The sequence below is a fragment of the Pristiophorus japonicus genome, chromosome 3, assembly GCF_044704955.1.
Source record: "Pristiophorus japonicus isolate sPriJap1 chromosome 3, sPriJap1.hap1, whole genome shotgun sequence".
NCBI lineage: Eukaryota > Metazoa > Chordata > Chondrichthyes > Pristiophoridae > Pristiophorus > Pristiophorus japonicus.
Genome location: NC_091979.1, coordinates 216021709 through 216042772, shown reverse-complemented (window position 1 = coordinate 216042772; position 21064 = coordinate 216021709). Strand labels below are relative to the sequence as shown.

At 42.2% G+C, this 21064-nt stretch overlaps 1 protein-coding gene across 12 annotated transcripts in view; it reads right to left on the bottom strand.

Moving 5' to 3' along the window:
- kansl1l (KAT8 regulatory NSL complex subunit 1-like) overlaps nt 1–21064 on the bottom strand; it is a 321460-nt gene that overhangs the window by 142589 nt on the left and 157807 nt on the right. Inside the window, exons 1-4 of one of the 12 annotated variants that reach the window (XM_070876274.1) lie at nt 18779–18932; nt 14298–15533; nt 13401–13519; nt 11251–11358 (exon numbers count right to left, since the gene is read on the bottom strand). In XM_070876274.1, the coding sequence (XP_070732375.1) occupies nt 13507–13519; nt 14298–15490 (1206 nt within the window). In that variant the 5' untranslated portion in view covers nt 15491–15533; nt 18779–18932 and the 3' untranslated portion in view covers nt 11251–11358; nt 13401–13506. The other 11 variants (XM_070876263.1, XM_070876266.1, XM_070876271.1 and 8 more) reach the window with 11 other exon arrangements.

Below are 21064 nucleotides of genomic sequence, written 5' to 3'. Positions count from 1 at the left end.
TGGGTAGGATTCCCGCGACTATCGAGAATCTCACTGCAACCATTACGGAGGTAGGGTCGAAGATTGTCAATGTGAGCCGTGAAACCTGCGAGGCCATCAGTGCCCACACAAGGCTGGTGGCCTCCACCAGTGACACTGGAGTCCCAGAGAGTGTAGCACGAAGCCTTTCCGAATATGGTGCATCACAGGCACAAGCTCTGCTTCAGCTTGGGCAGGTGATGCAGTTCATAAACCTTTCCGCCATACTCTCTGCGTTCCCCAGTGTCACACCCAAACCCACACCAACTGTGACTTGGCGATGCCGATGAAGAGGCTCGTCAGTCAGAAGCTGGGCCTTCCACGCCACGAGCTCGACCAATGTCTCGCAGGTGGCGTCTCCAATGTCTCTCCCCCCACCCCCCCCCCCCCCCCAACACAACAGCGCTCTGGCAACTTTGATGCACGCCATCATGGTGCCACTTTAAGAACATAATAGGAGCAGGAGTAGGCCATTTTGCCCCTTAAGACTGCTCCGCCATTCAATAAGATCATGGCTAATCTGATCATGGACTCGGCTCCACTTCCCTGCCCGCTGCCCATAATCTTTTACTCCCTCATCGCTCAAAAATCTATCATCGCTTTAAATATATTCAATGACCCAGCCTCCACAGCTCTCTGCAGCAGAGAATTCCATAGATTTACAACCCTCAGAAGAAATTTCTCATCTCAGTTCTAAATGGGCGGCCCCTTATTATAAGACTATATCCCCTAGTTTCCCCCATCTGGAAATATCCTCTCTCCATCCACCTTGTCGAGCCCCCTCATTATCTTATATCTTTCAATAAGATCATTCTTCTGAACTCCAATTTGCATAGGCCCAAACTACCCTTATAAGTCAACCCCCTCATCTCCGGAATCAACCTAGTGAACCTTCTCTGAACACCTCCAATGCAAGTATATCCTTCCTTCATGAGTTCGGGACCCAGAAGAGGCGAGGGCCCAGGGGCAGCATGGGCCAGCCCACACTGCGATATGTGTGCGCACTCGGTTTGTGCAGCGGAGCTGGTCTCCAGTTAGTCTTGTGTAATCTGTGCCACTGGACCAAGACCTAGCTCTGTCAAGCCAGTGTGGTGGCAGGTGTGCAACGGCCACCATACGTTAAAAAAAAATCCAGGCACAGGTATCTTCCATCCTACACGATGCAGTTCGGGATCTGGAATATTAGGTCCTTCATTGAAACACCTGTGAACTCATCCCTTTTTGGCGTGGAAGCAAGTCATTCTCGCTTCGAGGGACCGCCTATGAAGATGATCCTTCCTTAAATAGAGTCCAAAACTGAACACAATACTCCAGGTGCGGCCTCACCAATATACCCTGTAAAGTTGTAGCAGGACTTCTCTGCTTTTATACTTTATCCCCCTTGCAATAAAGGCCAACATTCCATTTGCCTTCCTGATTACTTGCTGTATCTGCATACTAACTATTTGTGTTTCATGCACCAGGACCCACAGGTCTCTCTGTACTGCAGCACTTTGCAATTTTTCTCCATTTAAATAATAATTTGCTTTTCTATTATTTCTGCGAAAGTGAATAACCTCACATTTTCCCACATTATACTCCATCTGCCAAATTTCTGCCCACTTAGCCTGTCTATATCCCTTTGCAGGTTTTTTGTGTCCTCCTCACAATTTGTTTTCCCACCCATCTTTGTATCAGCAGCAAACTTGGCTACATTACACTCAGTCCCTTCATTCAAGTCATTAATATAGATTGTAAATAGTTGAGGACCCAGCACCGATCCCTGCGGCACACTAGTCACTGTTTGCCAACCGAAAAATGACCCATTTATCCTGACTCTCTAGTTTTCTGTTAGTTAGCTAATCCTCTATCCATGCTAATATATTACCCCCAACCCCGTGAGCTTTTATCTTGTGCAGTAACATCTTATGTGGCACCTTATCGAATGCCTTCTGGAAATCCAAATACACCACATCCACTGGTTCCCCTTTATCCAACTTGTCCGTTACATCCTCAAAGAACGCCAACAAATTTGTCAAACATGATTTCCCTTTCATAAAACCGTGCTGACTCTGCTTGATTGAATTTTGCTTTTCCAAATGTCCAGCTACTGCTTTCTTAATAATGGACTCCAGCATTTTCCCAACGACAGATGTTAGCCTAACTGGTCTAGTTTCCTGTTTTTTGTCTGCCTCCTTTTTTGGGTACTTTGGGTAGGAGCAGCAGGCAAGGAAGGAGAATATGGGTAAGGAGGGGGAAAAAGCTGGTGGTAAAAGACAGTAAGGCAGAGGTTGCTGCATTATGTCCTGCATTCTGTTGTTAATGTTGTTGTTGCTGTTAAATTATCTGCATCTAGCAGTGTGATTAATGTTAATTTTGAAACTTTGAAACTTAATTTATTTTATTAAAGTTATAAAAGTTTACAATATTTGATAAATTCTTTTGTTCACCTTAACCGTTCTTGTGTACTGTCTCATTTGCAGAATAAGAAAAGGTATAGTCAAAGTGGTGGGATAGAGTGGCCAGGCAATGGTCAAATGTTGAATTAGGAGTTGCTGGCGTAAGGCTTTTGCAGCGGCAAAATTTCCACGATGCCGTCCCTGTAGTTGTGGTGGCATGGGTTCCTCGCCGGGCTCCTCTTCCTCATCTTCCCACCGCCTCTCGCGAGGTGGTCCTGCAATCCCCATTGGCAATTCCTGTCCCCTCATTATTGTTGTGTAGCATGCAGCACACCATAATGAACTTGAGACCTGCTGAGGGGAGTATTGCAGGCAGCCATTGGAAGTGCTGCTTGAGCACTCCAAATGTCTATTCAACGATGTTGCGTGTGGCTGCATGGCTCTCATTATAGCAATGCTTGGCTTCTGTCCGAGGGTTCCGGAGGGGGGTCATGAGCCAGGTGACGAGGCCGTAACCTTTGTCCCACGGCATCCAGCTCTGGCCTTGTGGTTGACGCTGAAACATGTGAGACACTGCTCTCAGGCAAGATGAAAGCATCATGGATGCTTCCTGGATATTGGGCATTGACTGCCATGATGCGCTGAGTATGGTCACACACAATCATGGAGTGGAATCCCATTCAGTTTCGGTAAACCTCTGGATTCTGTAAAGGTGCTCGCAGGGTGATGTGCGTACAGTCAAGGGCACCCTGGGAAGCCAGCAAATCGTCCAAAACCTATAGTACTCTCATTTTGGGTCTCCTTGGTCATTGGGAAGTTTATGAAGTCCATCCCCTGTGCAATAAAGGCCAACATTCCATTGGCCTTCCTGATCACATGCTGTACCTGCATATTAACCGTGTGTGTTTCACGCACAAGTACCCCCAGGTCCTGCTGTACTGCAGCACTTTGTAATTTTTCACCATTTAAATAATAACTTGCTCTTTGATTTTTTTTCTGCCAAAGTGCATGACCTCACATTTTCCAACATTATACTCCATCTGCCAAATCTTTGCCCACTCACTTAGCCTGTCTATGTCTTTTTCCAGGACATCACTGCAGGAGTTCCTCAGGGCAGTGTCCTCGGCCCTGCCATCTTCAGCTGCTTCATTAATGACCTTCCCTCCATCATAAAGTCAGAAGTGGGGATGTTCGCTAATGAATGCAGAGTGTTCCGTTTCATTCACAACACCTCAGATAATGCAGCAAGACCTGGACAACATTCATGCTTGGGTTGTTGAGTGGCAAGTAACATTCATGTCACACATCTTGAACAAGATAAAGTCTAACCACATCTCCATGATATTCAATGGCATTACCATCATCAAATCCCCCACAATCAACATCCTGGGGATCATCATTGACCAGAAACTTTACTGGACCAGCCACATAAGTACTGTGGCTGCAAGAGCAGGTCAGAGGTTGGGTATTCTACAGCGTGTGACAACTCCTGACTCTCCAAAGCATTTCCTCTATCTACAAGTTATAAATCAGGAGTGTGATGGAATACTCTCCACTTACCTGGATAAATGCAGCTCCAACACTCCGGAAGCTAGACATCAGGACAAAGCAGCCAACTTAATTGGCACCCCATCCACCACCTTAAACAAACATCGACACCCTGAACGACCAGCACACCATGTCTGCAGTGTACACCATCTATAAGATGCATTATAGCAACTCGCCAAGGCTTCTTTTACAGCACCTCCCAAACCTGCTGCCTCTACCATGTAGGACAAGGGCAGCAGGTGCATAGTAACACAACGACCTCCAAGTCACACAACATCCTGACTTGGAAATATTCCTTCATTGTCAGAGTCAAAATCCTGGAACTCCCCAAGTAACAGCACTGTAGGAGTACGTTCACCACATAGACGGCAGCTCATCACCACATAGACGGCAGCTCATCACCACCTTCTCGAGGGCAATTAAGGACGGGTAATAAATGCTGGCTGTACCAGCGACCCCAACATCCCATGAATTAATGAAAGACAGAACTTAACTGTACAGTGCTACTAGAAAGTCAGTGCAATGAATCAAAGAAATCTATAGGATCCAGGGCAAAGTGGGAAGTTGGATCCAAAGCAAAGTGGCAAGTTGAATCCAGAGTTGGCTCAGAGGCAAGAAGCAAAGGGTAATGGTTGGTTGGTGTTTTTGTGATTAGAAGGCTGTTTCCAGTGGGGTTCCACAGGGTACTAGGTCCTTTGCTTTTTGTGGTATATATCAATCATTTAGATTTGAATGTAGAGGGTATGATTAAGAAGTGTACAGCTGATACTAAAATCAGCTGTGTGGTTGATAATGAAGAAAGCTGTAGACTGCAGGAAGATATCAAGAACTTGTCAGGTGGGCAGAACAGGGGCAATGGAATTCAATCCAGAGAAGTGTGAGGTAATACATTTGGCGAGGGTTAACAAGGCAAGGGAATACACATTAAACGGTACGACATTGGAAAGTGTAGAGGAATAAGAGACCTTGGAGTGCATGTCCACAGATCCCTGAAGGTAGCAGAGCAGGTGGTTAAGGTAGCCTTGAGGACAAGTTCATTGTGTAGTCAGGATGGTTTTTTAGGTCAATCCGTTGTAGAATCAACCAGGGAGCAGGCTGTTTTAGGTTTGGTAATGTGTAATGAGACAGGATTAATTAATGATCTCATAGTAAAGGATCCTCTAGGGATGCATGACCATAGCATGTTAGAATTTCAAATTCAGTTTGAGGGTGAGAAACTCGGGTCTCAAACTAGCATCCTGAACTTAAATAAAGACAATTGCAAAGGTATGAAGACAGAGTTGGCTAAAGTGGACTGGGAAAATAGATTAAAGGGCAAGAGAGTAGATAAACAGTGGCAGACATTTAAGGATATATTTCATAACTCTCAGCAAATATATATTCCAGTGAGAAAGAAAGACCAAGAAGGATGAATTATCCATGGCTAATCAAGTAAAGGATGTTATCAAATTGAAAACAAATGCATACAATGTTGCAAAGATTAGTGGTAGGCCAGAGGATTGGGAAATTTTTAGAAATCAGCAAAGGACCAACTAAAAAAAATACTAGAGAGAGAAGTTAGATTGTGAGAGTAAACTAGCAAGAAATATAACAGACAGCAAGAGCTTCTACAGGTACATAAAAAGGATGAGTAGCTAAACTTGGTCCCTTAGAGGATGAGATTGGGGAATTAATAATGGGACACAGGGAAATTGCACAGACTTTGAACAAATATTTTGTATCAGTGTTCCCGATAAAAGACACTAAAAGCATCCCAATAATAAGAGCTAATCAAGGGGCTATATTGGGGGGGGGGGGGGGGGACACTTAAAACAATCACGATCACTGGAGAAAAAGTACTCGGCAAACTAATGGGACTAAAGGTGGACAAATCCCCCTGGACCTGATGGTCTGCATCCTAGGGTCTTAAAAGAAGTGGTTGCAGAGATGGTGGATGCATTGGTTGTAATCTACTAAAATTCCCTGGATTCTGGAGAGGTCCCAGCGGATTGGAACACCGCAAATGTAACACCCCAATTTAAGAAGGGAGAGAGACAGAAAGCAAGAAACTATAGACCAGTTAGCCTAATATGTCATTGGGAAAATGCTGGAGTCCATTATCAAGGAAGTAGTAGCAGGACATTTACAAAATTATAATAGTCAAACAGAGTCACCATGGTTTTATGAAAGGGAAATCATGTAAGACAAATTTGCTAGAGTTCTTTGAGAATGTAATGAGCAGGGTGGATAAAGGGCAACCAGTAGATGTCTATATTAACGACTTGGAAGAAGGGACCGAGTGTAACGTAGTCAAGTTTGCTGACGATACAAAGATGGGAGGAAAGGCAATGTGTGAGGAGGACACAAAAAATCTGCAAAAGGATAGACAAGATAAGTGAGTGCGCAAAAATTTGGCAGATAGAGTATAATGTTGGAAAGTGTGAGATTATGTACTTTGGCAATAAAAAAAAAATTGAAGAGCAAGTTATTATTTAAATGGTGAAAAATTGCAAAGTGCTGCAGTACAGCGGGACCTGGGGGTCCTGATGCATGAAACACAAAAGGTTAGTATGCAGATACCAATGGAATCTTGGCCTTTATTGTAATGGGGATGGAGTATAAAAACAAGGAAGTCTTGCTACAGTTATACAGGGTATTTGTGAGGCCACACCTGGAATACTGCATACAGTTTTGGTTTCCATATTTACAAAAGGATATATTTACTTTGGATGCAGTTCAGAGAAGGTTTACTAGGTTGATTCCGGAGATGAGGGGGTTGACTTATGAGGAAAGGTTGAGTAGGTTGGGCCTCTACTCATTGGAATTCAGAAGAATGAAAAGTAATCTGATCGAAACGTTTAAGATTATGAGGGGGCTTGACAAGGTGGATGCAGAGAGGATGTTTCCACTGATAGGGGAGACTAGAGCTAGAGGGCATAATCTTAGAATAAGGGGCCGCCCATTTAAAACTGAGATGGAGAAATTTCTTCTCTCAAAGTTGTAAATCTGCGGAATTCGCTGCCTCAGACAGCTGTGGAAGCCGGGACATTGAATAAATTTAAGACAGAAATAGATAGTTTAAACGATAAGGGAATAAGGGGTTATGGGGAGCGGGCAGGGAAGTGGACCAGAGTCCATGATCGGATCAGCCATGATCGTATTAAATGGCGGAGCAGGCTCGAGGGACCACATGGCCTACTCCTGCTCCTATTTCTTATGTTATGTCGTGTATTTGGATTTCCAGAAAACATTCGATAAGATGCCATATAAGGTTACTGCACAAGCTAAGAGCTCACAGGGTTATGGGTAATATATTAGCATGGATAGAGGTTGGCTAACAGAGTCAAGATAATTGGGTAATTTTTAGGTTGGCAAACTGTAACTGGTGGGGTGCCACAAGGATCAGTGCTGGGGCCTCAACTATTTATAATCTATAGTAATGACTTGGATAAAGGGATCGAGTGTACTGATGATACAATGGGAAAGTAAGCTGTGAGGAGAACGCAAAGAATCTGCAAAGGGATATAGATAGGCTAAGTGAGTGGGCACAAGTTTGGAAGATGCAGTATAATGTGGGAAAATATGAGGTTATCCACTTTGATAGTAAAAATAAAAAAGCAAATTACTATTTAAATGGAGATTACAAAATGCTGCAGTACAGAGAGATCTGGGGTCCTTGTACATGAAACACACAAAGTTACCATGTAGGTACAGCAAGTAATTAGGAAGGCAAATGGAATTTTGCTCTTTATTGCAAGGGGGATGGAGTATAAAAGTAGGGAAATCTGGCTACAACTGTACAGGGTGTTTGTGAAACCACACCTGGAGTACTGCATAGAGTTTTGGTCTCCTTATTTAAGGACGAATATTCTTACATTGCAGGCAGTTCAGGAAAGGTTCACGAGGTTGATTCCTGAGATGAAGGGGCTGTCTATGAAGAAAGGTGGAGCAGGTTGGGCCTATACTCATTGGAGTTTAGATGAATGAGAGGTGATCTTATTGAAACATATAAGATTATGAGGGGCTTGACAGGGTAGATGCAGAGAGGATGGTTCCCCTAGTGAGGGAATCTAGAACTCGGGGGCATAGTTTCAGAATAAGGGGTCGCCCATTTAAAACGGAGGATGAGGACTTTCTTCTCTGAAGGTCGTGAATCCTCTACCCCGGAGAGCTGTGGAGGCTGGGTCACTGAATATATTCAATATGGAGATACAGATTTTTGAGCAACAAGGGAGTCGAGGGTTATGGGGAGCGGGCAGAGAAGTGGAATTGAGGCCAAGATCTTATTGAATGGTGGAGCAGGCTTGAAGGGCCGAGCAGGCTTGAAGGGCCAAATGGCCTACTCCTGCTCCTATTTCTTATGTTCTTAAAAGGGCATACAAATACTTGCCTTTATTAGCCAGGGCATAGAATACAAGAGCAGGGAGGTTATTTTTGAACTGTATAAAACACTAGTTAGGCCACAGCTAGAGTACTGCATGCAGTTCTGGTCACCATATTACAGGAAAGATGTGATTGCACTAGAGAGGGTACAAAGATTTACAAGGATGTTGCCTGGACTGGGTTTATTTTCTTTGGAACAGAGGAGGCTATGGGGAGACCTTATTGAGGTGTATAAAATTTTGAGGGGCCTAGATAGAGTGGATAGGAAGGACCTATTTCCCTTAGCAGAGGGGTCAACAACCAGGGGACATAGATTTAAAGTAATTAGTCAGAGGTTTAGAGGAGATACGAGGGTAAATTTCTTCACCCAGAGGGTGGTGGGGGTCTGGAACTCACTGCCTGAAAGGGTGGTAGAGGCAGAGACCCTCACATTTTAAAAGTGCGTGGATGTCCAGTTGAAGTGTCATAACCTACAGGGCTACAGACCAAGAGCTGGAAAGTGGGATTAGGCTGGACAGCTCGTCGGCTGGCACGGACACAATAAGCCAAAATGGCCTCCTTCCGTGCTGTAAATTTCTATGACCCAGTACTGATGCCTTAGACACGGCATTCAATACATCTCTCCAGTTCAACATCAATATTCTAATGAGTACCTTAACTGGCTTAAGCTTGTGCAGCACCTTTCATGGTCCTCGAGTTAAGTTCTAATATTGGGCTTTCCAACACCTATTTGAAAATATAACTCACTTGAGATGTCACTTTCCAAGAAAAGTCAAGGAGATTGGTCAAGCAAGATCTGCCTCTGATGAAACGATGATGACTGTCAGTTATATTTTCAAATAGGTACTGAAATTTGTCCCAAAATATCGATTCCATTATATGCCAGTTATACATTTTGTAATGAGCTCTCTGGGTGCTGTTGTGGAGTACATCAAATTGTAAGCACGCAGAAAAAAGATACAAATGCAACATTTGAGAATGTAGCAATTCTGCCATTATCCAACATAATGAAAGCAATCCCAGGAAAATAAATCAAACCCCACCCCCCCATTCTCAGTCTGGCAGAAAGCTTTTAGCTTCAAGTATAGATAAATCCCATATCTTTCCATATTCTGGACAAAGCGAAAAGAAAAACTTGACACTCTCGGATCTCCTGACCCAAAGTGAAATATCAAAAGTTTCATGGATAGTAACTTCTACCAGGTACTGGACATCCAGATAGTTTTATCTTGTTGGAGCAGAGCCTGGAAGGAAAAAAAAACTGAACTGAAATACTCAATTGTATCTTAGCTTGTTTATGCTAAACTCAGCCCAACTCCCAGATGCTCTTCCAGATAATATACTTTATAATTAGCACAAGCCAGATTACCAGATTAAACCAAACTAAATATTTCAAAACCAGTTACAGATCTACCCAGGTGGCTGAACAGCCACCATACTGGAAGATCCACTCGACAGATTAACTGAATTAAAGACTGACATGATGAAAAGATGAATTCGGAACAGATGTGAGAATATCTTTTATTTCAACAAGTAGAAAATTGTTACAAAGTAGTAGATAGATGAATTAGAAAAGTAATGCGCATTAATTGTAATTATCGCCATTGCAATTGAGGATTAGTTCAACTGTATAACTCAATATGGGCTCAATTTTGGCCACGAGTTGCTCCGTTTTTTTTGGAGTAACTTAAAAATCCCCATTTTCCCCAGTCAATTTGCACCAGTGTAACTGAGTTAATTACGATTTTTTTTTAAAGTTTAATTTTTTTTCTCAAAAGTGGGAGTTACCAGCCACCTATGCCAGTTCTGCCCATTTGGGCAACTTTGGCCAGCTAATAGTTACTCCATATCGCTCTAATTCTGTAAAATATGCAAATGATAAACAGGATCAATTAAACATTATCCTAACACTGCAGGTTGTACGTGAAAAATTAAACGTGTTTTTTCATTCCTATATTTGGATTCAAGAAACCATCCATCAAAGCATGTATGTGAGGGGTAGGTGGGGAGAACAGAGAGGATGCCACATCACACATCCAAAGTGATTGTGGCCACATACTCCATGGAAAGATCTCCAGATGCCTGAGGAGCACTGAACAACTGCATTTAGGAGCGGTGTAAAGGAGGGCTGCCAAGTGGAGTTGTATGTGTATTTTCTTCCTTCTTGTTCTTTTAAAATGCTGTACATTTACAATTGCTTCCAACTCTAAACAGGTGCACACCTGAACATTAATCGTCTGATCTCTCCAGACCCTAACTGATCTGCTGAGTGAAAGAACATAATAGCAGGAGTAGGCCCCTCGAGCCTACTCCGCCAGAGATCATGGCTGATCTTCTACCTCAACTCCACTTGCCTGCACTATCCCCAGATTCCTTTAATATCCAAAAATCTATTGAATATACTCAATGAGTGAGCCTCCACAACCCTCTGGGGTAGAGAATTCCAAAGATTCACAACCCTCAGTGAAGAAATTTATCATCTCAGTCCTAAATGGCTGACCCCTTATTCTGAGATGTGACCCCTGGTTCTAGATTCCCCAGCCAGGGGAAACATCCTCCCTGCATCTACCCAGTCAAGCCCTGTAAGAATTTTCTATGTTTCAATGAGATCATCTCTCATTTTTCTAAACTCTTCAAAAGGACTAAGTAGAAAGCCACTCTGTTCTCCCAACTGCCCCAAGACCAACTGCATAAGGTTATGCAAGCAGCACACATCTGGATTGCATAAAGAATCCACACATGATCCAACAAGCACATATCCTCCTCTACAAAGGTCCTAGGCGGTTGGAAGAGGGATCTAACAGTGAAATTGAGAGACTGACATGCCCCTCATATGCCTATGCAAGTCCTCCCAAAAACCTTGCAGGCCCTGTTGAGGATCTTCTAAAACATCTTCCTGCCCTTTGGCTCCCATGCCTGGATGGAAACTGTTCAGTGGCTGCAATCGACTCACCATCAGTATATTACTGGCCATCCAGTGCCTTGGCACTGCTCTCAGCAATGGTCATGGCCTCCTAGATGGGCAGAGTAGCACTGCATGAAGAAAACTCATCTGTAGAAAAGAACAATATGTACATATTTTCACTGCTTCGGTCTTCATAAGTAACTGCACTCAAACTGCCACAGCAAAGAGCGCAGTAATTACTACACAAAGCATTTTGTTTTTACATATTACAGACTGCAGTCAGCATGCTACTTTCAGTGCAATTTACAGTGCTTTCTAACGCTTTTCACTGCATTAAGAAACTACATGGAAGGAAAAAATGTACATAAAACTTACCAGAGAGATAGGACTGCACGACTGGAGTTTATTCCTCTGGGACTAATTTGAAGTGATTTGCTATTCTACCTTCTGCCCAAGATTTTTGTTTCATGAGACTACAGCTCCATGATGCACTTTCAATCTTTGGACATCTGAATTCCATTTCGTTAGGACACCCTATCAGGTCATTAGTTCATGTTCTGTACTTCTGTGGCCTTCAAAATGCTGCTACTTTTGTTCACAATCATGGCACGTGAACAGAAGTGCCTCAGTGTCAGCTATGTGCTGAGAAATGCATCAGTGTGTTGCAGAACTGTTTAAAAACAATTTAGGTGCACAGAAACGTAGTCAACGGGACTTCACTTGTAGCTATAATCCCAATGTAATTGATGCAACAACTTTGAATGATGAGTATCTTCTGAACTCACCACCTAAATTAACTTTAAAAACACAGCATTCCTGTTGAGTTGCGAAGTCAGATATTTATCACTACTTAAACAAAAAGCAAAAGGATTGGAGATGCTGAAATCAAACACAAACAAAGCATGCTAGAAACACAGCATCTGTGGAGTAGATAAGTTAACATTTTAAATAAGAACAGTCAGAACTGGAAGACAATCCAGGCGAACAGCATCCAATAGGGAATTCAGAAGAAACATCTTTTCCCAGAGTGAGGAGAATGTTGAACTCGCTACCATGAGTGGTTGAAGTGAATAGTATAGATGCATTTAAGGGGAGCATATGAGAGAGAAGGAAAAAGAGGATTATGTGGGTAGATTTAGATGAGGAAAGGGAGGAGGCTCAAGTGGAGCATAAACGCCGGCATGGACTAGTTGAGCTGAATGGCCTATTTCTGTGCCTTATATCCTATGTAATCCTATGTAAAAATAAAGGGAAGGAATACACACAAGAATGACCTCTCTACTTTACAGAGCATTCCATTGCAAGTGTATTTTCCTTTCCCCTTCTCTTTGTTCATTTGTAATTTCTTCCAGTTCAGACAGCAGATTCATATCTAAAATGTTGTTAACTTGTCTGATCTCTCTACAGACACAGATTGACCTGCGAGTCTTTCCACTAGTTTCAGTTTCAGATTTATTGCTACCCAACAGTCTAAAGGGTCTACACACCAACGAGTCGGAACATCACTTCCCTGTTGTACAACTAAAGGTGGTGTATTTTAACAAAACTGAATTATGTAAGTGCCTACTGAATCAAAATGGCTGAATTTTCAATTAATTCAGGATTCTTTTTTTATGCAACAAAACTAGATAGTAACTACCAAATCACGGAGCAAGATTCCATCATAATTACTGTCAGTCTGCAAACATTCATCAAGGCAACTTACTTACATTGCTAAATTCATTAGCCACATTGTGATTTTCACATCAATTGACCTCCAGAGTGATATTAAAAAAACCATGGCATGTCTGATGAGAATTCACTACATCTGCTAAATAAGAGCTTTTGCAATGGTATCTGAAACACATGTAACCATTTTAAGACGTACAAACTGAGCATTTCATTCATTACAAGCATACACTGCAGTATTTGCATGGGATTTATTGAACATGTTGGTGCCAATGCACGATAGGAAAAGTAAGCCAAGACATTTAGAATTCACATCAAATTACTTCTCTCAAACATCACCAGTGGCAATCTGTAATCACTGTAAATCAGCAGAGTTAAAATCTCTTGCAAGCAGCATGTTAGTGGTCCAAGAACAGTAAGTGTAGAGTGCGATTTGCAGTCAGATACTGGAGTTGGTACTGCGGCTGGGGAAATTATACTCCACCCTCCAGAAGAAAACAGCTCTGCATATGCATACTTACACATTTAGATCTCCACATGCACGGCTCCACTCTCGAGACACTACATTTTTGTTTGAGAGCGCAGGCAGGAGCATCCGTTTTCTCAAAATATGAAGGTGCCTAGTGCCTAGCTCAAGTGCCTAGGAGGTTCAAAGAGAGAACTTGAACATTTTCTCAACCTAACTTGAAATCGCACTGGTGTTACAGCCACATGGTGTTAAGCTCAAAAAGTGAAAAACAGCTTTCCCGAGAGGGCCTCACTGTTGTCCCCAAGATCCAGGACTTGACTCTGGAGTTATGCTGTCATTTAAAGTTGATGCACAGCAGTAACACAAAAATACAAGTATCTATAACAACTTTATGAACATAGCGTTAACATAATAAAACTGCATCCTTGATGCATGATACTAGTTTAAATAACTTCCAAATCATTCCATTCCTAGTGACTTCAAAATGTAATTTTAGCCAACTCTTTATTCTGACCCACTGAGGGTTACAATAACCAGATTTGCTGAGCTCCTCGTCACCACAATATTGCACTTAGCTGACCCCAAAATATCCAATATGCTACAATTAAAAATATTCCAATCTGCTGATATTTAAAGCGGATTATTATTTGATAGAACCATTATTACAATGATTCAACAATCTATAGTCCATAAAACTTTCACGTCTAGCACTTTTCAGTGCTCTCTAAACCATTTCCCATTGAACCTAAACTCCATCTTATGGAACCCTTTTGCCGTGTTGAAGTGACCTGATTTACAGGAGCTCCCCCTGGTTTGCAGCCTGCCACTATGTGGAAGAAAAATTACAAAAAAGATTCTGACAGAGTACAAGGTCTATTGTGGGTTGCAACTAATCCATTCGGCTAGAATTGACGACTGAAAAGAAGACAATGTTAACAATTCTACTTACGCTGGTGTATTCCTCTTCAATGAAATTTCTTCACTATCTGAATCCTCATCTGTGCTACTTCCAGTTGCATCGGAATCCACATTTGCTTCTATGTGCGAAAGCAGTGCTTTTGAAAAACACGTATACTCATAGAGTTCAGAGTTGATGGGATTTGGAATGAATCCTGTCTGCACACAGTCACCGTGCTTTAATCCAGCCAAAATGGCAGGCTTAGTTTGTGAACTGTCAAATTTGCTTATTCCCTTCTGCCTTTGGCGCTGGGATTCTATCAACTCTTGCATTTTGCACTTAACATGGTGCTCAACATGTTTTGCCTGTATTATCTGCAAACGTTTTTGAAGTCTGCTGGCCTTTTTAGCTAGCTCTTGCTGTCTGCCAAGGCACTCAAGCAGCTGAGTATTCATTTCAGTTTCCCTTGCACTTGTGGAATTACTGAGCTGTTTTTCTTGTTTTCTCTGCTGGGCTGATTGCCTGGCACTACTACTCAATGCATTTCCGCTCTGAATGGCATCCACTGTTGGTACAGTACCCCAAGTTTTGTTTACTTTGGTTGGTTTTAACTCTGCTTTTTGATTTGAAGTTATGCCACCAGGAGCATCGAGGTTCACTGAAACTGAATCACAGGCCAAATTCATCTCACAAGCAGCAGTTAACACACCCTTACACTTCAAAGGATTGCTATTTTGGCAGCTTAAGCCTTTCATACCATTTTTATTACTACTTAGCTTTGCTTCAGGTACAACATACATTTTGCTAGCATTAGAAGCAGATGTTTGCTTAGTTCTAGCACTTGATAATTTTTTTTTGGTAAGAATGACTGGAGAGTTTTTGCTGAACAATTTCTTCCTACTAGTAAGGTTATAGTTTAAAGACAGTATGTCCAGTAGAGAATTAGTGCTGGTTAACAAGGCTGTATTATTTGGGATTGAGGGGTGTACTATTGCAGATCCATAAGGTACATGTTTCAAATCAGTTGCATCACTGCCAAGCCCATGTGCTGCACGTGGATAAGCAAGTTGAGACCAAACAGATGGTGTATCACAATCCCCATTTAGCTTCTGCTCTGCAGCTGTGTCATTCTTGTGCATAAATGTGTCAGTTTCAATGGAACTGGAAGGTAAGGAGGATGACGACAGCTGGAATCCATGTCCTTCGGTGGCCGCTTCTGTGAGAGCAGGAGCCATTGTAGCCATGCAGCGTTGCCCCACCAATCCCACTGCAATAAAAATGTTGCCCCTACAAAAGAGGACGAATAAAAATTCAATGGCACAGCAAAATATTTGAAGTCTTGGTTGACATAAGCTGACTGTATAATTAGGCTTTAACAAGCTACTTCCAGAACTCAACCTCGAACCCCTCAACACAAACATCTCAAGTATGCAGTTAAAGTGAACTATTTAGTGACTGACCTCAATTTAAAATGCTTGTCTATATACTGTATCTGCTTACTACTTAAACTTTATACACATCTTTTACAAATAGCCATTGGTTCCCAAGTACAGGGTATCACAAAGATGGCTCAGTGAAAAAGTACAGCACATTTATAAAATGATCGAATTTTCAAGATTTTCTTGCCCAGGAAAGTGATAATCAACTTCAAATGCGGCTAGACATAATTTTCAACGCTTAAATCGGAAGTATGCAGCAAGGATCTTAAATAACACCCTCATTATCACGCTTTATATTTTAAACAAACCTATTAGGGATGAGGGACTTCAGCTACGTGGGAACACTAGAGAAGCTGGAATCGATCTTCTTAGAGCAGAGAAGATCAAGGGGAGATTTAATAGAGGCATTCAAAATCATGAAGTGTTTTGATTGAGTAAATAAGGAGAAACTGTTTCCAGTGACAAAAGACAGATTGAAGGCAATTGGCAAAACAGCCAGTCAAGATGAGAATTTTTTTCTTTTTTTAAAAAAAAAAAACAGCGTATTGTGATGACCTGGAATGCACTGCCCAAAAGGGTGGTGGAAGCAGATTCAATAGTAACTTTCAAAAAGGGAATTCGATAAATATTTGAAAAGGAGAAATTTGCAGGGCGATGGGGAAAAGAGCGGGGGAATGGGTCTAATTGGATAGCTCTTTTAAAGAACTGGCACAATAGGCCAAATGGCCTCCTTCTGTGCTGCAAGATTCTATGATTAGAGTCTGATGTGATGTGACCATACAGAATTGTAATTTGTAGTATAGAAAAATAAACAATGCTTGTCCTCCATCAATTTCAAGTCATGTATTTGAATGGAACCCGTCTATGAGCCTGAAAGGCAATGAGAAATCACTCATCTGATACTGGGAAAGGAAAGAACCATTAGTTGAGCAACGCTCCATGCTCAAAAAGCAGTGAAGTTTCTGGGGAAAGGCAGCTCTGGACTGCCTCACCAATCAGTCTAAATGACTGGCCATGGAACTGTTCTGGGATGCAAGCAAATGCCACGGTCATCAGTGACCTGGAACTGACGGAAACCCAAAATAGTGGAATTCTACTCGGCAGCAAATTCAATTGTATTCTAATTAAAATAATGTATTCTTGTATATTATTTTCAGATAGAGCTGGCAGACTACTTTGAACAGAAAACATATTTTAATTATTGCATTTTAACTTCCATAACAAAATACTCTACTTACTTTTCTTTCCCATACCTCTAGCACATCACCAGTGATTCTGGAGATGGCACCCACACCTTGAAACACTGGCTTTCAATTCCCTGACTGACTAATCATTGAAATCAAAATTCAGGACATTGTAATGTGACCTGGTTATGCCATGGAAGCGGCCAGACCAAATCTATGACTTTTTAAAGTACATTAGGCGAGTTATATAATGCCAAACACAGTGGTGGTATTTATGGCACCCGCCAGGGCTGCCACTGGGAATTTGGATGGGCTACACAGCCCCGTTCACCAGCAGAATAATACTATTTCCTAAGATTGGCACAATAAGTGTGCCAATCATTACAGCAGTCAAGATGATGCAGGGAGACAGACTAGTCATATGAATTCTCCAAATTAAATGTATTAAAATAGCACCCTCAGCAGTAATAATTACAGTTTGAACAATAAAGGTATATACCAACGTAACATCAAGTTTTGACCTTTATGCAACTTATACTAAACAAGTATTTATATAAAACATTCTGACATCAGAACTCTGGCTCAGAATACATACTTTCAAAAGTGTAAAGCCAAGAGCATTGACAACATGATCCCATGGGATAATACACAACATTTTAATTAGATTTTTTTTCCTGATTTATAATAATTCATATTTATTTCCAATCTATACAATATCAAACTAATTAGACCAAATCTTATTAAAACTGTTTTTGAAGATTCACTGTGTTATAGTAACCAAGACAGAAAAAAGATAATTTTTAATTTGTTTCTACCCACACCCCCAAATTACTGTTATTAAAGATTACAGAACTAAAGGCAGGTAGATGGAGTTAAGATACACATCAGCTATGATCTAACTGAATTGTAGAACAGGCTCGACGGGCTCAATGGCCTCCTCCTGTTTCCATTTTCCTAAAATTCCAGAAGGTTCAATTATAATTTTCCAAAACAATTGGACTCATTTATAAAAACCTCACTATAATAAACATTCAAACTGAGGTACAGCTGACACTGTACAAACATTAGTGTCAGTTGTTGTGACTCAGTGGGATTTACACTCGCCTCTGATTCAGAAGGTTGTGGGTTCAAGCCCAACTCCAGAGACTTGAGCACAAAAATCTAGGCCGACACTCCCAGTGCAGTGCCGAGGGAGTGCTGCACTGTCAGAGGTGCCGTCTTTCAGATGAGATGCTAAACCGAGGCCCCATCTGCTCTCTCAGGTGGACATAAGATCCCATGGCACTATTTTGAAGAGCAGGGGAATTATCCCTGTTGTCCTGGCCAATACTTATTCCTCAATCAACATAACAAATGTGGTCATTATCATATTGCTGTTTGTGGGAGCTTGCTATGCACAAAATTGGTTGCCACGTTTCCTACATTACAACAGAGACAATATTTCCGGTGGTCATGAAAGCGCTGTATAAATACAAGTCTTTCATTTGGACAACAGAAATAAAATATCTTTCCTGACAGGATAAATTGTGAAGAAGAAACACAATCATTCCAAATGCTAACGAACCCATTGAATATTCACCACACTTCTCACTATATTTAAAAAGTCTACGTAAATAAAATGAACATCCTATTGTTAAACATTTCAAAATATACACATTTACTCTGGCAAGTGCTTGTCACAAAACTTTAAAAAAATTTATTGTTTATTGGAACAGCTGTATTATATTAAAGTATAACAGCCAACTTCCAAATTTAATGTCGAAAATATCCCCAAAGTATAATTTATGGTACTGGTCAATTCTACTGGGAGGCAAGGGGCAAAGACCATATGGCGATCAGGGTCATTGAGCCCAACCGCAAACAGCTACCATTACATTAAAACAATACCACACTTCAAAAAGTTCTTTACTGGCTCTAACGCGCTTTGGGACGTCCTGAAAGGCGCTGTATAAATGCAAGCCTTTCTGTATCCGACCCCGGGTGGGGGGCGTGAACTGGCCAAGCCCGCCCTCTGCTCGGCTGCTGCCAGCGCGCCGACTAAAGCAGGCAGCGAGCGGGCGGCTGAATATATCTTACCACGTGACCCAGCCAGCTAGGCCCCGCCCTCGGGCTCGGTTTACCGCAGCGCGAGCAGCACCGAGGGGAAAAAACGGACGCCGCTCGCCCTCGGTTCCTCTGGCACATAAACACTCCAAGAGTTCGCTCTCTTCCCACAACCTTTTAAATTAAAAAAAATATTTCGGTACAGAACGAAATTGTCCAGACTTTATATTTTTTTTAAATAAACACATTTCGACGTTTTGGTGCCTGGAGAAATGGCGCCTGTGGTTGTTTTGCGAGAACCTTCGCCAACCTAACCTGTTCTCTCGCTGATTAACTGACTGCTCACTGCCAGCTGTTGCTGTTAGCCGCGTTCCCCTCCCCCTTGTCACAGCGTTTCAGCGGGGGGGCAGGGCAAACCGACTACCCAGTGACGCGTTTCTGATTGATGCTCCGTGTTAACCACTAAGCGAGACTCATGTCCCCCTCCCCGCACGTAACGTTCAGGAATTGACCAATCGTCACAGCGCAGCTGGGAAAGAGGCGGAACCTAAAACCTGCCAATCACTGCCTCCCTTTCCATGGAAGTAGCCAATGACAGCGCTGGTTCCGCTCCACCAACTCCCAGACGTTCATGAGCTGCAGGGTTGGAGCTGTGATTGATGGTGCTACTGACTGACCTTTCCAACATTAACCTTTGCAAGCTCTTCTCTTAAAAGGAGTATATGCAAGGGTCTTATTTCGATTGTTTAAAATGTACAGGTTGAAATGCCCGCGTTGTGGATTTGTTTTGCGATTTTTCAAAAGTTCTCCAGCATCTAAGAACATAAGAAATAGGAGCAGGAGTAGGTCATTCGTCCCCTCAAGCCCGCTCCTACTACAAGATTATGACTGATCATCTCCCTGATCGCCACCTTCCCGCACTATCCCCGAATCCCTTAACTCCTCACTCTCCAAAAATCTATCGATCTCTCTTGAGTCTACTCAATTTGTGTGTTAGCTCATGGCTCAGTTGGTAGCAACCTTGCCTCTGCATCAGACGGTTGTGAGTTCAAGTTCCACGCCAGAGCCTTGAATACAATAATCTAGGCTGATGTTTCGATGCAATGCTGAGCAAGTGCTGCACTATCTTTCAGATGAGAAACCGAGGTCCAGTCTGCTCTCAGATGGATATAAAAGATCCCATGGCTCTTGTAATGTGTTTGTTTTATGGTTCTTTGCTTGAATTCATAGCAACACATTGCTATTAAGAACAAGTTGGATTATTAACAAAGGTTTTAACAATCATACTGCATATTACCAGTTCAGCCACTGCTCTATTTCGAAGAGGAGCAGGGGAGTTATCCTCAGTGTCCTGGTCAATATTTATCCTTCAATCAACATCACTAAAACAGATTACCTAGTCATTATCACAATTCTGTTTGTAAGAGCTTACTGAGCACAAATTGGCTGCCAAGTTTCCTACATTACAACAGTGACTACACTTCACAAGTACTTAATTGGGTGTAAAGCACTTAGGGACATCCAGTCGTCGTGAAAGGCACTAGATAAATGCAAGTCTTTCTTACCAACAACTAAGCATCCACAGCTCTCTGGGGTAGAGAATTCCAAAGATTGACAAACCTCTGAGTGAAGACGTTTTATCTCATTTCAGTTCTAAATGGACGACCCCTTATGCTGAGACTGTGACGCCAAGTTCTATACTCCCCAGGTAGAGGAAATGTCCTCCCAGCATCTACCCTGTCAGGCCTCTTAAGAATTTTGTGTTTCAATGAGATCACTCCTCATTCTTCTAAACTCTAGGGAATATAGGCCTAGTCTACTAAATCTCACCTCATAGGACAATCCCCTCATCCCAGGAAACAGCTTAGTGAACCTTTGCTGCACTCCCTCTAAGGCAAGCATATTGTTCCTTAGATAAGATAAACAAAACTGTGAACAGTACTCTCGGTGTGGTCTTACCAAGGCCCTATATAATTATAGTAAGACAACTTTACTCTTAGACTCCAATCCCTTTGTAATAAAGGCTAATATACCATTTGCTTTTCAAATGTCCCAGACACCACCATCACTGACTCTGGGTATGTCCAGTCCCAGCGGCTGGACAGACCCACCAGCACAGTGACATACAGTCGGGTAGGAGTGGCCCTGGGAG